The sequence below is a fragment of the Anneissia japonica genome, unplaced genomic scaffold (genome assembly GCF_011630105.1).
Source record: "Anneissia japonica isolate Jap-2015-1 unplaced genomic scaffold, ASM1163010v1 scaffold287893_len360957_cov134, whole genome shotgun sequence".
Taxonomy (NCBI): Eukaryota; Metazoa; Echinodermata; class Crinoidea; order Comatulida; family Comatulidae; genus Anneissia; species Anneissia japonica.
In genome coordinates this window covers 46,144-64,998 of record NW_022717951.1, presented here as the reverse complement: position 1 = coordinate 64,998, position 18,855 = coordinate 46,144, and the positions used below count along the sequence as shown (strand labels likewise).

Here is an 18,855-nt window from a genome sequence, read left to right as displayed (position 1 = left end):
ATACAAAAATACCAAAAAGTAATCGATAATAATCTATACCAAAATTACGCTATAATAGACAATGTAATATGAAATATATATGATGTACCGGTAACTAAATAGGTGAAGCAATTCCATAGAGTAGCAACGCAACGCGACGGGCGCAATGGATTGTTTTAGTGAAAATACAGTACTCCCAATCGGTAGACGGCATCAATAGAAAGCGAAGATTGATTCGTAGTAGCCTAGTATGACGAATTTACCCTCAAAGACTATCTTATTTTTGTTGGTTATGCACCACTCTGACTTGGGTTGTTGGCACCAATATGGCAGATTAAGGGCTTCAACAACTCATGTCGCAACTCTCTCTCTATATTCGAACTCTGGGCTCCCCGATTCTAGCAGCCACAGTATATAGGCCTATGTATTTTTATTTTAGCTTATAAGCCATGAAATGCTCGCACAGGACTGAGACATAGCGCAAACAACTTAACAGCCTGACAACAGTGCCAACTGGGAAATCTGTAAGTGCTCAGTTAGCCTCAAGAACACCCAGCGCCCCTCGTTATAAATACGTCATGATCCCCCACCTCGGCTCTATTCTTACGCTAATGACTAATGGGTTCAACCAAGGTTCAACAGGCCAAAACCCTGGCGCGCGCTCAGATGATCTTAAGGCCCTTTTTAACCCACAATCGCTATATTCTCAGCGATTTAAGGCGCATATAAATACTTCCATAATTATTATACGATAAAATGACCAAAGACCAATGAAAAAATAGCCACATATATTTTAATTCGTTGCCTTCAATAAACTTAATGAGTCTCTGATGTGTATAGAACTATAGCATATATGATTTATTTGAGTATCTTTCTGTACTGATCATACCATGCATACCTCATTTTAGGACTAAACGTACAGTGTATTTTATATAATCACTTATAAATGATATGACTGTATATTTTTCTTTTGTAACATTTCAGTTCTTCGGAACTATATTATTGTAGTATTATATTTTCAAACAAATAACAATATATACTATAAATAAATAGTTATGAAAAAGTTCGAACTTACAATTAATCAACAGAAAATTTAACAGCTCTGTATATATTAACATATACATGGGAAGATCTGGGTTCATATCTAGGAGGGGTCAGAATGTTTTAAAAAAACTTTGAAAAGAAAGGAGGGGCGGGGTCTTCCCTCCCCACTGGAAAAGGGTCGGGTAAGTTTCTCTGATTCTTAGTACAGTAGATAGGCCTAATATGTGTACCGGTATACATATACAGAAGAAAAATAATTGAGTAGTTGCATATGTATATCTTTTTTCAATCGTTGAACCCCATAAAGAAATGAGGTCGGAGAAATTTTTATTCCCATATGCTAGTAAATGAGCTTTTACCGACTTCTGAGGTGTCTTTTAGTACTTCAAATTTCAAGGTTTTGCCTCTTGAAAATGGTCAGGCAAACTTCTCATATTTACTACATTTAATATGCCTATGTGTGTATACAAAAACAAAATGAGTAGTTGCATACGTATTCTTTTTTTCCATGGATGGATGAACCCAAGAAAACGGGTGATTTTCAGATTTTCAGGTTTTCCCTCTCTTGAAAACAATTCAATGAATCCAGACTTCTAATTTTCCCATTGTAACAACAAAAAATTCAGCTCATGTGTCTAGAATCTTTTATTTATTTTTTGCCCAAGGGGGGGTGGGGGTCAGGTCAATAAATGTATTTTTCTTTGATTGTCTCTGCAAATGTTGGGAAGTGCAAATGCTCACCAACTAAGGTCAAGTGGGACAGAGCCCGGTTGGATTGCAGCATCGATTTTTCATTAATACAGCAGCTTTAATGCACCAAACTTTATTTATTAAGTTTATTATTAACTATGAATTTTCTTTATTTCCACACCGTGTGCATCATTTTGTGGGGAGACACCACTGTTGTTACTTTTCTTATTCCTTCTCTGTCCACTTTTTCCATCCATGCACCTCCGCATTTTCATGGTCAGGTATTCGGTTATCTCAACAACTGTAATGAAACTCACCCCAACAAACAGTCCCAACTGTCCACCAATGTCACCTAATAGAAATTAGCAAATTAGATAATTATAAAAGTACTGGTATATAATAATCAATATATAAAGATAAAGATATATAAAATATTACAAATGTGTCTCAATTATACTGTACTGCAGCGGCGGACTATAGGGAAAATTAGCAGGGTACGTATGCTATGGCCTGGTAGTGAGAAAAGCTTGTTAGCCTACAATTAAAGATTGTGTTCTATAGCCAAAATAATAATGTGTGTATTTTTATTTTTCATACCGACATGGTTCTAGTTTTGTGCATTTAAGAAATTAAATTTAAATAATACAAGTTTCTTTTATACCAGTCGTATGTATGCAAATTCATTTAAACTTTAATCATTGAAATGTCTAGCGATACAAATTATCCGATTTCCAGTGTAGAGTAATCTACTGTAGAGAGAATCGGTGAGAATAGGAGCATGCGCACATACTTTTGGAAGGAGCGCTTCAATTGCTGTGTTGAATTTCCTACTCTAACACCAACACGTGGTTGGCACAATAGCAAATTTAACCATTATAGGGTACCGGTATGCTTCCACTTCCATTGACTTACTCAAGTCACTGAATTTGGCCAACAACTCTTTCAGATTTTTGGAGAGAACATAATGCACAATGTTCAAACATGTGCAGTTAAATTAATAAGATGTAATTACGTTCTACGTCGTTGCAAATCAAAGTCTCCCTAATCTCAGCTCTCTGAGAAGAAAAATTAGATAAGCATCTAGAATCTGCGCTCGGTATTAGATTTTACCAGGTACACCACCCTCACAAAAGTTTACTTAGATAGTCATCCACCACCCAACCCCACAACAACTGGAAATTTTCAAAGCAAAAAAAAAATTATGTTCATGTAGCAAAATATTACCTCATACCACCACCACTTAATCATCGACCCCTCACTTTAATTCACCTTTGGACTCCATCATTTGAATATTCATAGATACAAACACAGTTAAGCATACCCTTTCCGTGCTTCTTTTTTTCAAATTTGTAAATGCACAATTTATAACCACAATTAAAAGGCGCATTATAAATGCCCATACCAATACCAGATACTTACTCAGTAAGGCTGAGAAGGTCATAGCTTTTGTTTGTTTAAAAACTTGTTTCGTTATTTCAGTATAATACACGTCCAACATAACAATATTATCCCTATTATGAAAGTATAAAGAGAAAAAGAATTTACTCGTAATCAGACTTATAAATTGCACAAAAAACATGACCTTGAGGAAAAGCCCGAAATGTAAAACTTATTTCCATTGGGGTCCTTGTTTTGTAACACCTAAATTAGATTCTTGTTATTTGATATTATATTTTACAAACCTACCTTTTTTTGAAGAGATTCTTGACATTTGATATTTAATGCAAAAAATCTACCCTTTTTCTAAATGCTGTAAAGCGTCTTTTTAACAAATCAAAAGATTGTGTTAGGTTTAAGTTATATTGTATCCTAGGCGACAAACAATGGTTAAAAACGGATGGAAAGAAAATGCACGGATAGAATTAAAATTCACGGTAGAACTGAATGTCGTTGATGAGTGAGAGAATTGAGTAAATATGCAATATCAGGTGATAGGAAATCAACAAATCAATTGACAAGATTCTATAATAGATGTGTTATAAAACAGCATAATTACTACATTTATTCTTTTACTTCATCCTCGCTTGCCTTTAGGTGATGATGGCACTTTCTTTGTCTATTGTCCTCTGCAAATCTTCGGGTACAATGAAGTTTTTGATGAAGCGTAGTTGGTAATGGCCAAGTTTGGTTTCGTTCTGTTACATAATTTTTGCAGTTCTGAAGAATATGCTCAGCAGTCATTGGTCTATCGCCACAGGGACACAAATAGAAGTGTCAAATACAAAACTTTTTGGTGTATGTGGTGATGGAGACGATTGTGCCTGTTCTCAGTCAGAAAATTGTTGCTTCTTTAGTCTTTTGGATAGATAGTGGTAGCTGTCATTTGGGTTGTGACCGGTATGCTGGTTATTCCATTTATACTTCTGACAAGATTTGATGATTGCCTTTGCATCTTTATAAAATACTTTGTTAGTGAACTGTCTTTTTTGTGCTCACATTTTAGCCAAAGCATCTGTTTTTTTTTCATTTTCTGTAATGCCTCAGTGTGCCGGTATCAATTGTATTACAACTCGGTTTATTACTGCATTTAGGTTGGTGAGAACTGTTGACAGAGGATTTAGTTTCTTGTTTTTTTGTTTTTGTTTTTTTTTGCATTATTTAGAGCTTCTAAAACGGAAAGTGCATCAGAAAAAAGCACCACTTGTTCAGTCGTTCTCATCGAATTGTTGAGTAGTTGCTTCACAGAGGGCTTCTATCTCCGCTCTAAAGTTAGTGGAGCGTTTACCCGTTGGGAAACTAAGTTTTTCTTCTCCATCTGAATAACAGATAAACCCCCAGTTCCACTATTCTTTGTTGCGTCGGTGGCAGATCCATCTGTGTATATTTGTGTCCATTCTTCTGTGGGGTATTATTCATAGATGATATCCATGGTCAAGTTTTTTCATTCGTTATCCAACTGTGTTTTCCTCTTTTCAATTCCTGGGATGTTGGTAATGATTGAAGGAAAGTGTTGCCGATTCCAGGGTGGATCAGTTGCAAGAGTCGGGGTAGGCACTATTCCATGTTCTTTTATGTCGGGAATTGTTCTTTCAAGCAACCTTGATTGATGAATGAATCTTCCTCTTCAACCGACTTTTGTTTGGTTTGTTGACTCTGTAAGTTCATGGTGTGCTTTTCTAGTCATTTGATTTTTTTTTTCAGTTTGGGTAATAATTGTTGTGTCTTTCCAGCTTTTGAGAGAATCCAGGTTAGTGATCTCTTCCATTTTCTATATTGGAGTGGATTTCATGGCACCGGTAATAATGCGTTGGGCTTGGTTTTGTATCCTATTGATTTTATCAAGGTTTGATTTTACGGCGGAGCTCCATGCAGATATCCCATGTTCTGCAACTGGTCTTACTCTTCTTAGATCTTCTTTAAAATGTGGTGATCAGAATCCATAAAGACAGACAATCACCACAAAACACTACATCATTTTTGTACGATAACCAAACACATTATATAAATCATCACTGCCACTATCAGCATTATAAAAATAATTACTGTTATAACTTTTATAACTATAATTATCATCATTATTATGATCCATATCACTTTATAACTATCATCACCTCATCATCATTAGCACCATAATAATCATAAGTATTACCATGTTTATATTCATTATAATCATTATCATCACCACCATTATTAATATTATAAATCATCACCACCTTCATCTTCAATATCATGCTCAATATTACAATAATAATCTTCATCACCATCAACCATAAATAATTCATCACTATCCTCCTCCAACACCATTACATCATAATCACTATAATCCGCACCACCATATTATTATCACCATAAAATATATTACAATTTCCAATCATCGTTTTCGTCATTGCCACCTTCATTATCATTACTACTACACCATCAAATCTAGAATGTGTATATTACGCTATTATGGCCTAAGGGCACTTTGATGTACTATTAGCCAGGAGGTAAAATAACTGGACACTTTAATTCCACATTTGAATTGCCCGATTTGCATATTTAATTGAGTTGAATTAAAATTAAAAACAAATGAGTCAAAAAATTCCCCATTTATTTTTGGAGGGTTTTTGGGGGTATTTTACTGTCCCTTTGACTGATAGTGCATCTTTAACAAACTTTCATTAAGACATACTTTACGAACTCTGCTGATTTGTTGTAGACTTCTTGAGTATCATTACTAATACTGTAACTTGGGATGTTAGCGTATGATAACTTGGTGTCGTAGGAAATGTCTTTGCAGTCGAGATAGCATTCACACAGAACCTTATTGTTATTTATTGCATCTGAAATACACAAAAGACCTTTATTGGTATTAAAGTTACAGGTCGAATTTGAAGCTCTGGACTGACAGGCTGGAGTGCCTGTCTCTCTTTTCTTTGCGCTTGGACCAGACTGTGCAAGACTGTGGGGGGTGGGGTTCAATGCTCCTCCCTCACATGGCATGTTTTAATCACACCGAAAGACAAAAAAAACCCCTCATCGCATAATCAATATCAATATACTCAACACTTTTATTATTATAAAACAAAACAAGCTATTATATAGGCCTATAAAGTAATTTACAAAGAATTATGTACTGTGATTCTTTATAAAACATTTAAGAAGTGTTGTCTTGTTTTAACTTAAATAATGAATATTCCAGTAGGCCTATATAAACAAATAGAGCTACCTGTTACAAAATAAAGTAGGAGCTTAACCTCTTCTTGACTCTCACCTTGTACACTGAAAATAATAGTACTATTTTTACTACATGGCTAAAAAAGCACAAGTATTGTCACTACTACAACTGACAGGGCCATCGTTAAATTAAGTCAGAGCCCAAAATATAGCATCATATTGAATACGTCATCTGACATCATGTGAACCTAAACTTTAATTACAATTATTTGTTTACTAGGCCTAATTCGAAATTATTATTTTAAGACTTTAATCTAATACATACTGATTAATAATAGCTGATATTTGATGCACATTTCAGAATTAATAATCGTTTTTTATCTTACTGAATATTTATTGTCTACCAAATGAAATATGAATTATATTTGAATCTTTAGAAATACAATTTCTACAATATTAATCTTGTTTTTATATAGATAAATGTTCGATAATTACTATCTTTCATAAAACAAACGAAATTCAGCGCGGATTTTCATTCCAATCAATGGCGTTTGTAAACATGTGCACTGACGTTATCGTCGAATCCCAGGACTTTCGACGGCAATGCCTGCCTGAATAAGGTCCCAGGCCAACCAATAATAATTAACAAAATGTATTTTTTTAAATATAGGCCTATGGAGCATCCTAGTACATGCACTTCAACTTTTACAACAAAAGCCTAGGCCTAGTAGTACGTCCTTCTGTACTTAAGCCTAGGCCTACACTAGTTTGATGTCGTCGGGGTACAATTCTGTCTCTAAATGCAGCGTGACCACTAGTGAAAATCAAAATTCCCAAGAGTGGGTCTAAAAATTCCCAAGATTGCTTTTAAAAACCCAAGATTCTCAAAATATTCTTCATTTAAAAGTCCTTCATTTTAAAGCTTTTTCAATGAATTATAAACTGTACAGTATTTTGTACTGTATAGGCCTTAACGAAGTGTCTGGGTTTTCGAGACCAGAAACTCGTTCGCTTTGGGCCATAGGCCTACTATAAGGCCTACACTGTGCGTCCGTGGAAAATCCTTTTTGGTGACTAAAACGTGATATCCGTTCCTCTGGCATTGTATTTTAGGACAAGAATTTGAAGTTTGTGCGCAATTTTACCCATTCGATATTAACAAAGTCAGTACTTCACACACATTAGGCCTATGGCCTACAATATTATATAAAAAGGAATAATCGATCTTTACAGAGTGTCGAATTGATCTGTCAATTTTATACCAGGGGAAAACAGTATTGCATAAGATTATTTAACAATAAGAAAAATTGGGAAAACAGTTTCCTTTGAAATTTACTTAAGCGAGTGTGTATGAAACCGGGTCTATGGCAACTAAAATTTGATACTACGTCTAGAAGTGTAGAGAGATACGGACCCTAATACTAAAAACTGTTGAATTCTAAATGATTACAAGATGACCAAGCATATAAATGAATCGGTCTAAAATGATATTCAAAGATATTATACAGCTATAGACCGCTAATGTTTGTTTTGCATGTCTAGCACACACCATCACTCACAAATTAATGTATGTAAAAATTGGTCGTAAAATTTGATAACAAGTTGACCATTAAAATCTATTGTATATATTTATTTGAATCCGTACACCGATTTTGTTTCAAGTTGTTTGTTTTCAATATTATAGCTGTTTCATTAGGCCCTACGATGACAAGGTTTTGAAATCGTACTGTATAACACTCCAAATTTTTTTTTTATGGGCAAACAACAGAAGGCTCTGTATTTTTAACAAGTTGACCAAGCGTGTTGCTGCATCATTATTGTTCAGTTACGATCACTATTCAGAGAGCAGCAGGCTGATAATTTGTTTTTCCCAGAGCTACTTAGATGTCGTTGTTGGTATCATTTTTTTTTTTAATTGTGAGTGTAAATATTCTTTAGTGTATTAACTGTAGATAAGAATTGTAGATAAATAATGCACATAAAATCTATTGTCGATGGAGAACGGCGTCAGTCATCTGATTAGTCCCATATTAATAGTACCGATATTTTGAATACTTCTCTTCCGCGAATTGTTTTATTGACAGTGACTTATCTAATTCTTATATAATCACTTTCAACATTTTAATCGAAATAGTTCACCATATCGTAAAATGTTGAGTACTGTACCCACCCAATTTGTTGGCGATCCTCAGTGTATGTTATGTTAATAAAACATGTCATACTGTACAACAAGGGAATGTGTATTACAATATGCCAGTACGTATTTTTTAGATTTTGACGCACTCCGTTCTGTTGTGTGTGTCTGCTGTTGAAAACAAACTTCCTCATTTTGTGACTCGCTATGATGACTGAGATGGACCATGTTGATTTGTTAATAATATTTGTTTGGGATGGAAAAAAGGAGTCAATTTCCCAAAAATGCTCCATCAGCACATTGTTTAGTGTGGTCTATGGACAATATGGCTATGGAATTTACTAACCACACAATCCAGAATCAAAAAGTCGCAAAACTTTAGCTGCATTTGGTGGATTAAGTCGCAAAACTTTACATTCGTTTGGTGGCGCCATTTACTCTAGGTAGACGGAGACCGGTTTTGTTACTGGTTGATACACAGTGAAAGCTTTTATCGATGTTTGCCATCCTTATGTGAGCTATCGTAAAGTCATATTTTGCCGGAGTTGCGTTCAATTTAAATCTCCGAACTTCTGAAGCTGAGATATTCTATGAATGTAGGCTTGTATCGCTTGCTACAATTTAAAAACGGGTGACCAAATAATGAATTAGGTGCTAAATTTTAATTTAATGCTGGGTAAGTTAAAAACAGACATTCCGTCCGAGTGGAACTCATTTAAAAATTCGAAGGGGTTCGCTAGAAAAGGGGGGTTCGCCCGAACCATAAAAACCCCCCCTGGCTACGGGCCTGCGGGTGGTGAGAGACAAACATATATAGAAGTGTCTTGCCTAAGGAAAAATGTGACTTGCACAGCAAGGTTTAAAATACCCGACACAAGGTTGAAAGTTCCAGAACCATTACGCCAACCGCTTCTATAAAGTTTAATTTATTAATTAAATGTATCTCTTTTAATTTGTCTTTTTTCTAATAGTTAAATAATTTAAATGTTATGCTTTGTACTTTAAATAATTTGCAATAAAATATTTTGTATTTACTGTATATTTGTATTCTACAAAAAATATTGAGAAAGCATGATAGTTGATATGAGAGAGGCTGCAATGGGGCTTTTCTGGAATCCTCTTTTTTTCTTCATCATATAATTTACATGCCAGGAAAGAATGTTTCATCTTCTAGGGGCTTCATCCCTACCCAGATCAGAGCTCGTACCAGAGCCTCATCATGGTGCTAGGTACCCCAGTTCTCCCCGACCTCTGGTTTCATAGGCAACTTCCCATTTCCTTATAAGGAGTCCTGGTTATAACTGCAATCCTAACTGTTGTTTCGTGAGACCATAGCTAAGTGATTGTATTGTTATTAGACCTACACCTGAGTATGTAGGTGTAGCATGTGTAAATCATTAATCCCTCATTTTTCATTATCATATGGGAGGAAGCTTTTTTTGTGAGGTGGGGGGGGGGGCGATTGAGCAGAGGCATGTTTAGCCTACCACACACTGGAATGTATACGGTCTCAGCTTCAAAGTACAAACCATAAGGTTTTTTTCAACTTCTACTGATCACCCGCCTCCCCGAATTACAAGGAATTTGATGCGCAAAGGGCGCTCAATACGTGACTCACATGTGCTCAAATAATAGGAGTAACTTAATAAAGATAGAAAGCAAGGGGAAAAGGAAAACTAATAATCTCTAAAATATTAAACGGTAGTTTATTATAAGGCGAGCAATTGCAAATGACCTCACGCCCTATGAACCAATGCCAACAAATTATTTGTTCATATTGATACTAAAGTAATTATAATGGATATCAGATTATAGTAATGGCATTTTAAGCACTTAAACTATACACAAACATCACTTGAATTTCAAATTTCAAGGTTTGAATAATAATACGTTTATTTTTTAGGATGATGAGTTTGGGGATTAAAGTATCAAATTAGAACATGCCAGGAAATACAATAAATCAGAAAATGTTTACACTAATCCCATATTATTATGCATAGTGTATTCATTGACCTTGTACAAAAAAGGTATAGCAAAATGATTTATCTAAAGCTAAGAATCATTGTAATATATATGCTAAAGAGGGTATTATAAGCTCTGAATATAATTTTGGTGGAGTACTAATTTCATCTTTACGTTAAAATCAAGTATTTTTAGATCCGATGAATGGGATTGAAAATAGGTATCATGGGCATTAGTCTGGGGGATGAGGTGTGTGAATTAGTTTCATAAAGCGGGTTAAAAAATGGAAATGACCCTTTTCAATGGATAGGAATTTAGTTCAAATTTGAAGCTCTAACTTGAAAGTTTGCAGCATGTCACCCAAACGGGAAGGTCAATTTTCCCGACAATAATGTAAGTGGGCGTAGCCAGGGCAGCCAAGAACCACTCCAAGCAAAGGGCTCTAAGGGGCGTAGTGGCTTATTTAATCGATTTTAGTGTCTCACATTCTGCAGAAATTACAAATAATTTTCTTTCAGAAGTAAATCGCCACCACAGCTTAACTTTGTAGACCTTTTGGAAACTTACCCAACTCTTTAGCAATGCAAGACGTTTCCGTTGGTTCACAAATACGTGCTGGACCTTCATACCTATTAAAAATGTGTGGCTGTGTTAGTCTTAAAAAAAAAAACAGGAATCAGGCCCGTAGTCAGGGATCTCTTTTCATGATTTGGGAAACCACTCTTTTTCAGTAAACCCCCTCTGGATATTAAACCCTCTTCTCCACATACACTCAGGGAAGGGATCAATTTCTGATGTACTAGCAGGAGTTCAAAATAGAGGGGGTCAAGACTCATTATGGTTTCTGTAAGAAAATTTGTTACTATAGCACCTAGATGGCCGGATATGGCACTCTCAGTTTTGAAGATATTTTTTCTTTTTTCTCCATTTAAAAAAATAATTTTAAAATGTTTAGGGAGAGAGGCCAAATGGTCCTTCCCTTGAATCTACCACTTTAAAGCAATTAGTATTGTCGTATTTCCCAGATGGAATTTATCTGCATTAATATACAATAAGGGAAAACTGCCCAGAGGGGCACTACCGGTATTTCTATTATTAAAGTTCATTAACATCATTGTTATTAAATACTGTATTTATTCGAATAAAGGCCCCTTGACATCTATTGTTGAGAAGGGTTTTTGAGGTGTGGTTATTCAAATAAATACAGTACTGTATATTATACTTTCACTCGTACCTTTCAGGCTTACAGCCACATCGTTCAACGAAATGTTCAAATCGACATTCCATTACACAGCTTTCATAAGAGTATGTTTTGTAGTATTCTAACTGCTGACCTCTCTTACATTGACCCCAAGGCTCTTCCAGGTTATCATACTAGATCAATAGCATAAAAATGCAATAATTATAATTTTATAATATAATAATAAAAATAGCAAAATAATACTGCGGTAATAATATAATAAGGATTTAAATAGTAATATGGTAGTAAACAGCAGCAGCAGCAACACCAACATGACGGGTCATTTATTGAAATTATTGACATAATATTTATGGTAAATTTATTCAGGAAAATAATGTTGGTATCATAGTGGAAATATCAATGTGACGCTGGCAAATTTGGCTTCTTGGTTTGTTCCTGATTGCTTAGATCAACCACAAGTTTCATCCTTTTTCCTTGTCGCAATACTCTAGATATCTAAGTCTTTTTTAAGTTGATGATCAAGCCATAAACCTTGGCAACATCCATTAGTTTGTTCATGATCCTTTGTAAACCTGTATTAGTATTTCATAACATAGCTTGATCGTCTACATATCCAACAGCTGGCACACATTTTTCTGCCACCATAACTAAATCAGAAGTTACATCCTCTACTTCCCTCATCACATATTCCACATACAGGTTAAAAAGTATGGGGACAAGATTCCACCTTGTCTAACACCTTTCCTTATATCGGTTGGTTGCGTTAAAAGTACTTCTACTTGGATTAATGAAAAATTTGAAAAGTTTCAGATTACTCTTTTATCTCTCCAGACAATTTCCACCAATAAAAAATTTCAATAAGTTTAATCCATTTTACTCTATTGAATGCCTTTTCATAATCTGTCTAACAAATGTAGACATCCTTACCATACTTACAGTGACCTTTCACATGACTCTGACTACTGCAATGGCATCTCTTGTGCTTCGCCCTTTCATAAATCCAAATTGGTCACCACTTATTAATCCTCTTGTCTTATTTTTTATTTTAGTACTTTCAAAGTTATTGTAGTTTACAAAGTAATGTACACCGATAGTACTTCGTAGGAAAAAATTCAATCCATGTGCTACATGGGGTGCATTTCCTTACATTGTCATATATTTGGGAAGTTTTGCCAATGCATTAAGAGTGGAATGTGACTAGGTAGGGGTACTTTGTACACCTTCTCCACCAGATATCATGTAAGATTTAGGTACTTATTTCTGATAAAATTTGGTCAATGTCCGTCAATCAATGTCTTTGACGGCCTAACCCCCTAGGGGGGGGGGGGTAAAACCTTCTAGGCAAAATTGGGTGAAATTTATGTTGCTTGCTCTCAGACTATTTGTTTAAACATCTCTTGTGTTACCCATGGCTTTTTTAACACATTCTTCCTGGCATATCCATTTTCACCACTCTCAATTATCAATTTTTTATTGTTTTCCGCAATCATTATTCATTTTAAAGATGCTATTACTTTTTTATTTTTTAGTTTTATCTCTCACCCTGACCTTGGCCATGGCGAAAGATGCGAAGGTCTGGATCTGCGCCTTATACATGGCAGTAATATATCTCAATGCTCATATACAGCAAAAATCACAAAACTTAGATCCCTTCCATCAAGATACTGTAGATCCATCTGCGGATGAGATAATAATTGTGCTCTACCTCATTTAAATATACATCAGCAAAGGCATGTTGACCGGTACCAATAGCAGACCCTCTTGTGGAAACTAGAGGGGGTGTGTCTTGTGGGTGTATTAGAAACTTTAATCCAGCTTCCAGGTTAGCACCAAGTCCAATGGTCTCTGTATATTCATCCTGAAATCATAATAAACATATATGTAAGGTAGTTAGATTATAATATATGCTTTATACCAAAATCACATCACAAAGCATAGACTAGATCTTACAGTTACACTTCTTTCTCTACAAGTGTCATGTGTCTGAGTTACCAGGTAAACTGGTGGCAGCTACAGTCTGTCCACAATAGGGGTCGTGTACAGTGGCAGATCCAGAATTTAAAATATAGGGGCACAGTGGACTTTCACAGATGGAGGGTCTACAGTAGACTACCTCAGCTACACTATGGTTTGCAAGAAATTTTATGATTGTGGCACCTCTAGACGGTTGGAATTGGCACTCTCAGACTTAAAATATGAACATTATTTTCTGTTTTTGTTTTTGTTTTTTGTTCTTGTTTTTTGTTTTTTGGTTTTTTTTTCATAGCTAATGCTGAAAAATTTAGGGTTAGGGGTTTATATGAAAAAAAATTGTGGGACACTCCATCTGTAAAATCCCCCTTATGGCCTCCTTCAATTCCTGCATCCGCTACCGAGTAAATTGATGTGGCCCGCATTGTCAGTTTGTCCAGAAAAACAGTTTTAATCAAGTCATTCAATTTTATTAAGTAAATTAATATAGATATGCGGGTCTTTATTATTCGATTAATGCCTTTCAAAGTCATACCTCAGAAGGTCAGCATTTGAAATGTGCACCTTAAAGTATTAGATATGATCAAACAATTCTTTTATATAAATAGGCATATGTAACATGTTAATTTATTTAAAATAATCTCTAATAAATTGTAAACATTACAACAAAATAGCCGTCAGAAGCATTTTGTAAGTGGCTCTGCCATTATAGTCAGAGCGGCAGGTGGGGGGACTTAACAAATTTGGTGGTAAAATTGCGTGGAGTCTGAGAGCATCCACTCCAGGCCACCATGCTTGCTGAACAACTTTTTTACAACTCTGAATTCCCGGAAATAAATTCTGACAAATTGTAGGGTTGCTAGCCCCTCCCCTGGAGGGAAGGCATAAGAAAAAAAACGTTAGCATGAAGATAGAGTCTATGTTGGAAATATGGTACCTTTGGATGCCTGGAAATTGAAGCTGCCAAACCTGTATATAGCCACAGCCCTCCCCAAGTCTATTGGCAGACAAAGATTTAAAGTTAGTGGAAACTAGAGTTTATACGCACCTCAGGTCCACTATGTTTAGGGCTGAGGTAAGCAAATTTTGAAAAATGGCACCAAAATATAGCTACTTTATTTTCATAAAAATATGTAATAAAATATATATTGTATATCGTACATACATCTATATCAAGGTGATAAAGAGATACCTAATATAGAGCACTAACATTCAAGGGACATCAAGCATTTTTTGTGAAAGAGTTTAGGGGTACAATGTTGTTGAATGTGGCTAGTTTATCAGGGTCCTGTGGCCATTCCACTAAAACTGGATGCCAAGAAAAATATGAAATAAAATGAAATGATGATGATGATGATGATGAGGGGATGATGATACAGATGACGATGATGATGGCGATGATGCTGATAATGAAGATGACAATAATCATGACGATGATGATGATGTCGATGGCGATGACGTCAACGATGATGATGGTAATGATTTTGAGTGAGACAGTAATACAGACTAAAGCGAAGTGAGTCCTAGCTGGAATCAAGGTCAGGGTGCATGCGGATAAAAGCCGCGAGAAAAATTAGCGGTTTTGATTTGGTGTAGACCAATTTGGGTTGCTATATTTAGTCTTATAACAGTAACACTTCCAGAATGTAAAGCCATCCACCGATTAAAGTACATGGACTAAAAAGCTGGACAAAAATTGGATTGTTCTAGTTGTAGCGTATAGGCATGTTTGGAATTGATTTAATCTAGTTATCGTTGCTTTGCATCACGTTGGAATTGTTGATTTGTTGGGTGTCCACCCGTTACAACTCTGGACATTCCATGGAACACCCCTCGTCGGACGCTACGACCACGTCATAACAAATTATGAAAATATGGCATTTGCGAAACTTCTAAATAGCACCTGGCATCCAAAAAATTGTAAGTAATCAGGCCTTGTGTGGTGACTCTAACCCCGAAAATGTTATAAATAGTTAATTGTAATTTCATATTTGTACTTCTAAACATTTTCAAAATTGACATTTTTTTGTGTGTGTGTATAAGTTTTTTTAGGTTTCCTATTTGATATATTTTAATTGTAAAATTTCTACCTTTGTTGTTATTCGTTCTTTGATTAAAAGATGACCACGATAAGTCAAATTCTTGTTTTGAAGTACATTATTTTCTGCAATCAGGGCATAGCTCGCTGTAAAGTACCTGTTTTGGGATACGATCATCAGGCATACGGACACAGTGGCCTCTCCAACAAAGTTGATGATGCTGGATGAATGGCAAACTTTTATGTATTTTTAATCTTTAGAAATATATTTTTTATATCATATTGTATTTTTATGGTGACCCTGATTTTGGTTGTTTTGATACACTGTTGGGTCTTTAATAAATACAATTATTATAAAAAAAAATTAAAAATAGAAAAAAAAAAGTAATAGAATTGAGAGATAGTGGTCCGGCTAAAGCCGGTGCGGTACCCTGTTATCTCAAACTAGGGTAGAACGTTTGTGGGGTTCCGGGTGTGAGGCCCTAAGGCCACAAATATTGAATTATAAAATTAAATTAGCTGATGAAGGCATTTTTGGGTATACAGAACGACTAGGAAATAGGTGTGTTGTCTATGATTATTAGACCAACAGAATTAAGTATACTACGAAGAGATTTCCTGTATTCTTTCCTCTGTCTCTTATGTGAACTCAGCTGGAAACTATCTACTACAGTACAGCTCTGTCTAGACTATCATATTTTCTTTGACAAAACACAGTTTATGCCCATATCTAGTCATGATGTGCCTATACATGGTCATGATGTAATGTTATCATGACAATATTTAGGCATTTCATATGATTTGTTAAATAAAATTTGACAATCTGGACAGGACATAAAATACCATTTCCATGTCTTGTTTGAACAGTATGGCGAATACATCAAGAATACATCAATTTATTGATTGACTGAACAGGCCTTTTTCAATTAGCGTATTTTAGTAGTGGATTCAATAGGAGTGTGGAGTCTCAACCATGGTGGACCTGATGTGGTCTAGTGGTCTATACCCTCCATCTGTGATAATTAATTCACATAATTTACAATACTCAAGTATACAACATCTTTCTTACTTGACTGAGCAAGTTATTTTTTAACTTTGTATGTAGGATTATAGTATTGAAAATAATAAATGATTTAAAATGTTGAATAAAAATGTCAGTGATTGAAATTTAGGGCATCCCACAGTATGTGAACAAGAAATTCTCTTAGTCATCGCATTGAATGATTTCACCTACTGAATGGAGTAAACAGAGGTACTGTTAGCATACAGCTGGTAAATTTGTGAGAACAATGCATAGACAGAAGCACAGAGTAAATAGGCTTTTTTTATGCAAAATGAGTCTTGGCTATATGTAAACACCGTCCTATTAATGGGACACCTTCAAGACCAACAAAAAAAAATGTCCCCTTAATTGGTTTCCCTGAATAGGGGTTGGCTGCAGTGTGTGTGAGATACTACTTTCCCTCATTTCGTGGCCGAAAAAGTGTCTCCTTAATAAGATATTCCTGTTAATATGGGTGTCCTAAAGGAGTAGTGCTACTCTATTGATGTAGGGCTGCAGATACAGTGTAGGCTTGTCATTTGTGGGTACGTAGGGGGGGGGGCGGTTGCCAGAACCCCTGATGTGGTCATAGCAAAAGCCGGTTTGATTGCGGCAGGAATGTACGACATTTTAGGAGTTCTGACGGTTTACTGGTTAAAATGTAAAGATTTAAGAATTCCTCTCTCTAGTTTATTTACAGGAAAACAAATTTTATACACAGAACTTTCGACTGCCTTAGAAATATGGAGCTTTTTCAATCAAAAATACCAAAAACAGCTAATTTAGAGATTGTTCAGTACCTATAATTGAGTATTTCTGTGTCAATTTTTTTTCTTTTGTGTGCCGACTCTATCAACAATATCGGCGTAAAATAACTTTCAGAGTGTTTCTGACACCTTGAAAAATCAGAATTATACATGAAAAAATGTCAAAATTTCTGAAGTGGGGGCACACTTCACCAGGGCATGACCAGTCTCCCAGATGTTGACTTGTACACGTTGGAACGTTTACGTGTCTGTGTATGTCTTGTGAGCTTAGCAACAATATCCAAGGGACGGAGCTTAGTGAAAAGTTAAAAATCTAAAGGTAGAGAGTGTCAATCAAACTTTTGTGGACCTTAGCAACAATAAATAAGGGGTGGAGCTTAATGGAAAGGTCCGTTGCTCACTTACCTGGGCCACATTTATCATCAATTGGAGTCCATTATTAGGTCCTGGTTGAAATTGCTTCAAGCTGCTGCCGCTCGCTCCATTGAAGGTCCAACAGCGACCATAGTCGGTAATAACACTAGTAAAATTCTATAAAATATTGATTGACAGGTAATAATTGACATCCAGAGTATGCTAACTGGGTGATATGTCTGTAAAACAAATCGTATGGCTTAATCTCATTGGCACAACTCAGTCAGCTAAAACACACTAACTGTTGGTAGCCACTGTGTGTGTACTAAACCGTCGAGATCTCTTGGTCCCCGGTACAATTCCCATAGCTGCTCTCCTTGTGGCAGTCGGAAGGCTGAAAATCAATTGTTTCAAAAGTGCACCGTTTTTTTTTCCGGATGAGACATTTAAGCTGTTGGTCCAATGTGCAAAATGGCCCATGTGCACGTTAAAGACAGCAGTACCCTCTTAGGGGATTGCCTCCAGTGTACTGCCCTATTCTCCACGATAAGTATCAGTGCCAGCACTACGGGTTGGGGCAGGGGGATAGAAGAATACATCCCCCTCCCTCCCCCCGTCGGGGAGAAAAACCACTCTAAAATCGATAAAATAAGCCTTTAAAACCCTTGAATTGTCATATTTTTAGAGGGCTGGGTCCCCTGGACCACTTTAGAAAGGTTTTTAGCGAAGCTCGACCAGGCCCAATTTTTTCTCGTCGGGGACATCAGCCCCCACTCCCGGTTGAGGATATTGTGGGTTATCCTTCATGTGCATCACAGTACACCAAAGAAATCCAATCCAACTGATGTTGAAACTATAAAGTAAAAAAAATCATTTAAAAAATATGATAATAAATATTGTAACAACCTATTAATCATTAAAAAAAATAATCATATCTAACCAACCTTTGCATCACAAGTTTTACCCCGGAATTTACACGACCACAGCGTTTTAGCATCAAGATCAAATCCGGCTTTTTCCGTAAATTCTGATACATTGAAGGATGTTTTGCTAAGCAACGCTTCACACTCCTCTATG

The 18,855-nt window shown here is 35.8% G+C and overlaps 1 protein-coding gene across 2 annotated transcripts in view; it reads right to left on the bottom strand.

Annotated features, from left to right (window-relative positions):
* Positions 1–750: 750 nt before the first annotated feature.
* Positions 751–18,855, bottom strand: part of LOC117110393 (acid-sensing ion channel 5-like) — a 26,599-nt gene continuing 8,494 nt past the window's right edge. For both annotated transcript variants that reach the window (XM_033253090.1, XM_033253089.1), the window contains exons 3-10: positions 18,723–18,855; positions 17,830–17,955; positions 13,312–13,464; positions 11,640–11,779; positions 10,973–11,034; positions 5,825–5,975; positions 3,133–3,224; positions 751–2,065 (exon numbers count right to left, since the gene is read on the bottom strand). The exon at positions 18,723–18,855 is cut by the window's right edge and continues 102 nt beyond it. In XM_033253090.1, coding sequence (XP_033108981.1) covers positions 1,866–2,065; positions 3,133–3,224; positions 5,825–5,975; positions 10,973–11,034; positions 11,640–11,779; positions 13,312–13,464; positions 17,830–17,955; positions 18,723–18,855 — 1,057 coding nt within the window. In that variant the 3' untranslated portion in view covers positions 751–1,865. The remainder of the gene's footprint in view (positions 2,066–3,132; positions 3,225–5,824; positions 5,976–10,972; positions 11,035–11,639; positions 11,780–13,311; positions 13,465–17,829; positions 17,956–18,722) is intronic.